Consider the following 9,599-nt stretch of genomic DNA (forward strand, 5'->3'; position numbering starts at 1 on the left):
AGGTAGAAACACTTAAGTGGCTTCGCCGCTTCGCGGCTTGGCCACCAATAAGAAAAGGTAGAAACACTTAAGCGGCTTGGCCACCAATTTACAAGTATGCAGAATAACAATAGTGTTTTTGCTTTCAGCAAACACACTAATAAACATAAAACATCAATGCAAACAAATATAATAATATAGCCTCTCCTTGGGTCTATTCAAAATTAAACGATATGTAAACTATTTTCAATGCTCCGAATGTGAAATGTGTGTATACTTGAAGGTCTTTGTAATTGTGACTTGACAAGGGTATTATACACATCTGGCTTTAGTATTTGTAATGATGATATATTTTATTCTATCAGACCTTGCTTTTGGATTTTGTTAGCCAAACAGTAGGATTTACTATTAATTTTTTTAAAGCATGGAAAAAAAGGTGTCAAAGTGTGCAGCTTACAATACAAACAAAACAGTAAAAATATCAACTATTGGGTTTGAACATGTCTTTATTGCAGCTTCCCCTTAACAGCAACATTTTTATTATCTTCTACATCTGTAAGATGTAATGTCTCAATGCATGAGAAATAAGCCATTAAATCAGAAATTTATTTAAATATATGTTTAATATATGGATATATTATACATACAAACATGGCTTAGTTTGTGCTCATTTTTATCTATAGCCTTAAAGGTTAAGCTACATAATTACATTTCAACAAGGTTCTAATACATGGTTACACAGTTATCGGCAAAAGTATACTGAGCACATAAGTTTACAGTGATATTAACACTTTTACAACTACTACAGCATATTAAAAAATAAATAAAATATTCAACACAGTGGGCCTCACTAGATATATGGAATGTGCCCAATGCATTTGAATGTGTGTGATTATCTGTTTACATATCTGTAGTCTGTACCTCCTATTATTCACTATATATCTTAATGTAGAACCAGTGTTAGATGTTGGTCATTTGACAACTCATTTACCAGCTTTATAAGCAGTCAAATATTTTTTTTTTACATGGATCCATTCATCATGTGGTCCTCAAAAAAATGTACTACCTTAAGTTTTGAGTGCATTTGTGGCTTAAAGAAATCACACCAAGCACAGAACACAACGAAAAACTAAATTAAAGGAAATATGCAGAGCTGTAATTTCAAAATGAAAATTGGATAAATGATTAATCACACTCCTCTAGTGAAACATTTACTGATAATCATAGGAATTCCAATAATAACGTCAATGAACAGCAATAATAGTGGCTCAGACTTTGAAATACATTTACAGCCATCGTGACAGTAGCAGTATAGCATAATTATTGAAATTTAGAATTTTGTAAAAAATTAATGAACAGCAACATTGCATTTGGGTCTTATAACGATCATTTAGAATGTCCAGAAGGCAAGCCCCAAAAAACTTATCATGGCTGATAACCAGCAGGGGTTTCACGTAAATTTGAGTGTCCACATTCATCCCTAATGTCACATAAATTACACTAGAGTAGCTTCTGTAGTAGGGGAGGGGATAAAATGTGTCTCCCATTCTACTTACCTACATGCAAGATAACACCTTGTGACATCATCTAGTCATTACAGCTGACATGGCAAACGTTTGATGGCTGTTCAGCCAAAGGTGTCTTTTGACTTTTTGACAAAAGATGGTACAAATATATATTTATTTGATTAGTTAGTGAGAAGCTGTACTCCCCCACTCCCCCACTCATTCAGTCTTGGTTTTCTCTCTCTCACGGTCAGCCACATCAATGGCGGCCATGTTCCTGGAGGCAGTGACCAGATGTAGAAGGCTAATACCAGATTTGAGCATGCACACCATGGCGCAAACTCCAATCAGCCACTGCAGCCACACTACATGGGGGATACAGAGTAGAGGAGTGTTGATGCAGATGGTTAGAAATCAAAATCACACACTCAATAACCCACAAGAGACCTATTTTCCAAACTGCTGCCATGTAAGATGATTACATTGAGATATGTGTTCCATATCCACAATAAATTATGCTTTAAAAAAGGCATTTACATTGTCATTAACAGTTAGTCCCAATAAATTGATGTTTCAGTGGGTCTTCTTTGCACTCATGCAGATGTTAAAGGAAAAGGTAATAATATAAATATGGGGTTGCAGAGTGAGGACTTACCAGCGGGATCCTCAATGTAGTAGAGAACGTAGAGCAGGCAGAAGAAGAGCTCATTCCCCATGCACATGACAAACAGCACCGGCTACAGAAGACACAGTTAGTGTGCAATAATTAGGTATGCTTGCTAGGGATGGGTATCGTTAAGGTTATAACGGTATTACTACCGTTATCGATTTGGTACTTTAACAGTATTCTTATCTTATTTTCATAAAAACTAAATTCACATTGCTTTATGATATTTTATGTAAAATTAATTTAATGATCTATAGTGAAAGAAAGCAATGTGACAGGGGCGGATCTAGAAAAATAGTCATGGGGTGGCAAGAGGGTGGCAGGATATTTTGAGGGGTAGCACCCCGTGGCAGAAGTGTGTGAGATTAAAATGAAAAAACTAAAGGCTGTGCAACATGTATGCATAGTAAGTGAACACTCTGAAATGAATTTGAGGATTACAGGTCCCATGACCAAAAAGATATAGACGTTTGAAGATTTATTTTGAATAAAAAAGTATTTTTTAATAACCAGAGATGAAAATGAACAAAATAAAGGCTGTGCAGCATGAATGCATACCTTTTCAACAGTTTAACATGATTTTGACGCTCCTAGTTCATGTTGTTAAAGCTATTGACTTTTGAAATGTGTAACTTGTTGATGGTCCCTAAACATACACGTTGTTTAGGCAGCCAAAAGCATTGGCTAAGCGGCCAGTGGTAGCGGTGCTAAACACCAGTTAAAATAACACAATACTGGGCATCCTAATATCTGTTGAATATCGAACTTCAAACTAACTTTACCATGGTCATCTTTGTTGTTGCTTTCCCAAAGCATCGAGTTAACGTTATTAATTATTCTTAGTCATTAATAGATAATTGCTTCACACCTCATTCCTCCGGTGTGGTGTGCTGTCCGTGCCGACAATTGTTTCCTTGAGTTGGAGCCTTCTGTGATCAATTTGCGCCTTCCTTGTGTTCAAATGAAAGCAACTTCGGTTGGCGGTGTGGGGAGGGTGTATGGAGTCGTCTCGTGCTGCATTTACTTGCATTCGGATATTTGAAATTTGCTCTCGCAAATGTCCGATGAGTAGGGATGGGTATCGAGAACCGGTTCTTGTTTAGAACCGGTTCCCAGTGAATCTATTCCTTGGAATTGTTAGCAAAATTCCTTAACGATTCTGTTAACGATTCTCTGTGCCGTTAAACAATTAAAATGCTAAGTTTAATAATGGATTACAAATCGATATGCTGAGTTTAATAATGGGACACGCGAACGTGTGTCTGAATAAACTATAAAAGTTCGCGCATAGACAGACTGCAGCAAACATGGCAACTAGGAAGAAGCGTTCTAAAGTTTGGTTGTATTTCACACGACAAAATGACAACAACTCCACTTGTAACGCATGTAAAAAGTCTATTTCGTCAAAGGGAGGAAATACTACAAATATGAAGAAGCATTTGAACACACAGCATGGAATGAAGTTACTGGAACATCATGTGTTCGATGCATGCAGCAGCGCAGCTAACGTTCGCGCTTCATCTCTAACTATCTAAGGTAGAGCTAAACTGCTCAAAAGTGATCACAACCACTTGTTACTGTGTGAAGCAATTTGCCTTTATTGTGTGTAGTCGATTTAGTTATCTTCTGTCCCGTCGTTTGAAGCATACATTTTAGCTCCGGCATTCGTCTCCCATTAGTATTGATCTTATTGATCATTTCACGTTATCGGGGCGGCGTGTGTTATCAGCTAACGTTTGTGTGTCCCATTATTAAACTGAGCATATCGATTTTTAATCCATTATTAAACTTAGAATTTTAATTGTTTAACCTTTTAATAGTCCTGTTAAATGTGCCTGAAAACGCCTAAACAACATACCCAAAGTACATTGAAAGCTGTTGTTGAACAATTTGGAGTATGCATGCATGTAAATGGTCTCTTTTGAAAGGTGACACTGAAGTTATTTCCCCTGTTGTTAGGACCCCTGTAAGTCCTACTGGTGTTGAGTAATAGAAGCTTGAACACAAGGAAACTGAAAGTTTCTATCTCCGACTAGATATTGTTTTGAAAACAGAGGCCTGAAGAAGCCTAGAGGTGGTAGGTATTAGCTCATTTCAGAGCCAGTCAATGCCAGTTTGAGAAGTTTTTGTTTAGAACGAGTGTGTGTGTGGGGGGGTAGAGACCTAGTTGGCTATAGAGGGGAACATCGATAAGAGAATCGCTAAGGAATCGAATCGATAAGCAGGAACAATTTCGCATTTCCTCAGTGATTTTGGCATTCGTTTGACACACTCAAGTTTAACAAAAGTTATTAAGTGGTGGCGGATTAAACAGTAGGCCTATATAGCATTTTCCATTTTGGGTTTTGGCATTTTGATGTGATCAGCCACATTACATTTAGTCTTTTTTTTTGCAGACGCTCTTATCCAGAGCATTAATGATCAAAGTTTTATTTTTATGTTTTTTGAATAGTCAACGTCAAAGACGTATGACAGTAACTGTAGTGGAAACTTTATTTTGTAATGTCTGGTGAGTTTCGGCACTTTTCAGTTAAAATTCGCCACGTTACAGAGCCAGACAAGACTTTGCAGACGGCCCGCACATTCTCACGTCAAGTAAATTTGTATACATCACACCGTGTGTGTGAAAACCAGCATACGCAAGCTTTATGTGCGTACGCAACGTTTATACATGAGGCCCAAGGTCTGGGAATGGCTCAATTGGATGAGATGTTGTGGTGGTAATCCAATGGTTGTAGGTTTAAAACAGTTCTTTTTTTTTTTCTTTTTTTTTACAGAACGGTTTCTAGTCTTCTGGTCAATTTGGTAAAACATAGCAATGAGTGTTTATTTGAGGACGAATCCACCATTGCTGCTTGCTGGCGGAAGACCTTATGAGGTTAATTTAATTTAGAAGACTTGGCGTAAACTGTAATGACAACCACATTTTATGTAGTGAGGAATCTGATGCGATATGAAAACATTAGACTTTTCAATAGGCTGTTACACGTTGCGTCTTGCGCTGGGAAAAAGTTGGCAATAGGCTACTACTTATACGCTGGTGATGGCACCTATGACCACTGGTATTCTTCGTGCCACTGGTGTCGAAATTCATATGTCTGTATCGTTTTTCCCGCGTGTGTTTTCCCTGACGAATCCTTCTCAGGCGCATCATTCTCACTCACAGGCTCCGTTTGACATGGCAAATCGACATGAAGTGATGGTTCGGTTACAAACAAACGTCCCTTCTTAAACGAGTCAATTGTCCGCTTCATTTTGACACGTCAGATTTGAGTATATATATACGCGATTGCTGCGTGCGTCTTAACGAGAGGTTGATTTTTTTTTTTTTAAATCAATGTTAGGCTACACCATTCCGGGAGGGGGGCGGTGGGGTCACCGGGCTGAAGCCAACTTGATGTGTTGAATGCTCAAAGCACGTGATAAAACGTATTCTTAAAATACACATTACTGTTTTAAAGGGGTCATTGACTGATTTTATAGGGTATTTCACACTGTTCTTTAAGGTCTCCGAATAGGGTATATAACATTGATTGGGCTGAAAATGGCCTGGATGCTGTTCTATGCGTCCTGATGCACCCTGTGAAATAGCCCTGGAATAAAACGAGAGGCTTTCTCCCTTTTATGGTATGCTCATGAATATATAGATGAGCTGCGAGCTGATTTGTTGGTTTACAACGAGCAAAGCTGCAAAGCAAAGATGCAACATGGCCAAACATGCATCGTGAATTGTAGATTTACATGACAACACAGGTTATTTATTCGAATGAAACACAGTGAGGAAAATGAAATACTGTATTTCTTCGATTTAAAGGTCCCATGACATACTGTTTTTGGATGCTTTTATATATAGGCCTTAGTGGTCCCCTAATACTGTATCTGAAGTCTCTTTCCCGAAATTAAGCCTTGGTGCAGAATTACAGCCACTACGAGCAGTCACACAATGAGCTTTCCTCAGGACGTGCCGTTTCTATAGCTTTAAATGCTATGAGGAAGAAAGAGGCGGGACTTACTGCCATGCTTCGGTCGTTTGCAAGCCATGATGTCTCGCGGAAAAAACAATATCGCGCTTGCACGGCCGTAGCTCATTTTCTCATTGGTGGGCCAAATTCTCTGTGCGGGCAAAGCAGACACGGTGTCCCTATTGTGATGTCACAATAGGGACATTTTCAAAACTGAGCGTTTCAGCATTCATTTTCTCAAAGGCGGAGAAGAATACCCAGAGCTTGGTTTACACCTATTGAAATTTCTAGCCACTGGGGGACCAAAGGCAGGCTAGGGGAACTCATATTAATGTTAAATAACCTCCTAAAGTGAAGATTTCATGTCATGGGACCTTTAAGGGAGTGGGCAACATTGCAACCCAATTATTATGAATGCAAGATGTGTAATGCAGATAATAAGTCTGCATTACACATGTGAACGTACAGGTGAATGTAGGTGGGTCATATCTCTTACCCGGGAAGTGTAGTACAGACGGAGTATGGGGTTGCCGGATAGATCAATAGCCTTATGGCTGGCGGATCCCTTCATTATTGAGCTAAGAAAGAACGAAAGATGGAGTGGGGGGATTAATTTGTGCCATTTTCTACATGTTTGTCAATATGACAACAAATATGTTGTGTGTGGATTATGTTTTGGCCTGCCTATCATCAGGTTTATTCATGTGCAATGGCAGACAAATCTATGGATTGACATTAGAAGTGTATTGTTATATGCCTATTAACTGCATCAAATCCAAAATAATGGGATGTCAAGGGGATCATTCTCCTGCATGTCTAGGCCAGGGGTGTCAGTCCTTTCACATTGGTGGCCATTTATGAAGGCATCTTGTCAAGGGACATCTATTTATAAAAGAAGAAAGCCCTATACACTGCAAGCAAAAACAAATTAACATGTATTTTTTCTACACCAGCTACACCACTAACCAATGTGACTTAACATTACCATTTATAAATGTTTTTGAAGCACATATGAAGCGGACTTACCACAGACTCAGTGTAAATTACAGACTTAATGCTCATTCCCACTACGGACAATAACTATAAAAGATATTTATAGGAATCGTTCTATATTTAAAACAATAGCAGAGTCCACACCAAAATGGTAACGACAACTATATAGCGGAAGGATATCGTTGTGATCACTTTCAAAACTTTTTATCCAGCTGATGAACAATAAAACACTGACAACCAATCAAAATCCATCCGAAATTGAACATTGCAAGAAGCTAGGCTAATTGTTGAGGTTGGTGAGGACGCAAATATAGTAATCTTTATAGTTCTCGTTATTGTCCTTGGTGTGAATGGGGCTTTATTCTTTAAATCATATTCATTCTAGTGGAAAGCTTCTCACAGGCCACAAAAAATCTGTTCACGGGCCACACATTTGACATGTCTGGTCTAGACAAAATACAATTATGAGTATACCTGTGCAGGTGCAGCCAATGACTGGCAATGTCCAAGCTCATACTGAGCTGGAAGAGGAAGATGTAAGAGGGGTAGAGCACAGCCAGATTGACAAGCAAACACATTGTAGCACATCGGTCTGTAAGCATATCCAGCATAGCCCCAAATTTTGTACCTGCAAGAAAAGATGGTATCGGATAAACACACCATGTACTGTAAAGTCAGGATCATTTGAGTTACACTAGGTTCATCATTTAAGGGTTATATTTAAATACCTTGGTTGAGGGCCCTGGCGGCATGCCCATCAAAGGCATCCAGGAGGGCACTAAGGAGGTAGCAGAATACTGCAGGCACTGGACAACACCGCATCAGGTAGAATGCCAAAAAAGCCAGCACAATACGGGCATACCCTACCAGAAGAATAGGTTGTTACAAGCGATGGCATAAAGTTGCCTGAAATCAGCTATCTATCTTAATTTAATTTCATAACGGAGAATTAACCGCCAGATCCGTACAACAATGGATGCATAGAGCTAGTTCTAAATCAGGCTGTCAAACTCCTCAATGCACCTTAACAAGTAACCAAATCTCGAGCTAACAGTGTAGAGCTATGATAGCTTTGTTTGGTACGACGGCTAGCCTAGCCCTAACCACTAGCGGACAGGTCGAACCTAAACATTTAAGGATTTCATTTGCCGATTCTTGTCAAGCAGCCTTCACGACATAGACTAGATTTCTACGGGCGGACAAAAATACTGGGCAGTTGTTATTAATGTCAACTACGTAGCTAGGCTACCTAGCACACTAGCCACAGGTCGGCTTCATGCAAGAATCTTAATTTATAGAGCTAGCTATTGAATATGGTCCAATTCGTCCGGCACGAAGATGTGGTTCATACATTTGACATACTAACCGATCAAATTCGGAACAAAAAGGAAAATATTTTCATTTGCCATGGCAGTAGCCTTCAAATACTTCGGTAAAAACAAGTCGTCTTCGATTGCTTCCAAGCGCGTTGTTAGCTTTTAAGCTTTCACCCTGCCAAACAGAAACCAGAGGCCGTCTTCGGAAAGGCTGTCGACTCCGTATTAAGCCCCATTGTACCGAATTTGGTTGCAGTTCCACTACAGTTCCACTGGGGGTGATCGCGAGCGAGTGCAAAATGAATGGGAGTCTATGGAGCTAAACGGCTAAATTAGTCTCTTTCGCTTATTGTCGTTGAGAAATGTCAGATTTGATTGTAGTTTTTGCATGTTCATCATGGATTATAAGTCGAAAGTTGAATTAACAAGTACTTATTTCCTTTCGATTTTTTACAAGGTGAGTCGTTGTTGCCCATAACACGTTAGCATTCTGCTAATGAATGCTGATTGGTTAGTGACGGACTTACTACGACCAGAGATCCTGCTTGATGACATCCGAGGCAGAACCAGAATGTCAGAGCATTAGCAACATTAGCAACAACATTAGCAAGCCCAAACTCTTTCTAGCATGTGTATTGACAGGGAGAGCCTAACCAGAGCCATCTAAGTCTATGGCTCATTAGTAGACACAGGTACTTTTGTTTTCCAAGATGGCGTCCCCATTCATTTCTATGAAAAGTGCTCAGTGGCGCAGTGAGGCAAGCGAGAGCGCGAAATGGACCGCGCCATCTTTCCAGAGTGCCTAGTCCGGTCTTGCTCAGTATGGGGGGTGAAGTGCTCTTGCACGCCCGAACAGCATACACTGTATCTGATACTAGCTTTGCCCAGAATGTGCGTGTCGTCTCAGCCTTTTTATCATTGGTTTCCAATGGGGGTGATGGCGGCGACCTGGTATGGAACGCCAACTGTGCCAAAACTTCTGAATCGTCGTTCGTGTACAGACATTACATTTTAACGGCCGTTTTTAACGTCTGTACACGGACGTTTTGACGCCTGTAAACGTCTACACGTTTAAAATTGGGTGCTACCACTTCATTTGTTTCTGAGGGGAAACCAGATAACGAGCATTGCAAGAGAGAAAACCTGACCACACTCAACCGATCTGGATTAAATTAAG

The 9,599-nt window shown here is 39.7% G+C and overlaps 1 protein-coding gene across 1 annotated transcript; it reads right to left on the reverse strand.

Moving 5' to 3' along the window:
* Positions 1 to 473: 473 nt before the first annotated feature.
* cdipt (CDP-diacylglycerol--inositol 3-phosphatidyltransferase (phosphatidylinositol synthase)) lies at positions 474 to 8,784 on the reverse strand. The gene is made up of 6 exons (XM_067233026.1): positions 8,473 to 8,784; positions 7,835 to 7,969; positions 7,581 to 7,734; positions 6,610 to 6,691; positions 2,140 to 2,221; positions 474 to 1,849 (listed from the first exon to the last, which is right to left on the reverse strand). Exons 1-6 carry the CDS (start codon positions 8,513 to 8,515, stop codon positions 1,704 to 1,706), a joined length of 642 nt encoding a protein of 213 aa, XP_067089127.1. The 5' UTR covers positions 8,516 to 8,784; the 3' UTR covers positions 474 to 1,703.
* Positions 8,785 to 9,599: the final 815 nt, after the last annotated feature.

The sequence above is a fragment of the Osmerus mordax genome, chromosome 3, assembly GCF_038355195.1.
Source record: "Osmerus mordax isolate fOsmMor3 chromosome 3, fOsmMor3.pri, whole genome shotgun sequence".
NCBI lineage: Eukaryota > Metazoa > Chordata > Actinopteri > Osmeriformes > Osmeridae > Osmerus > Osmerus mordax.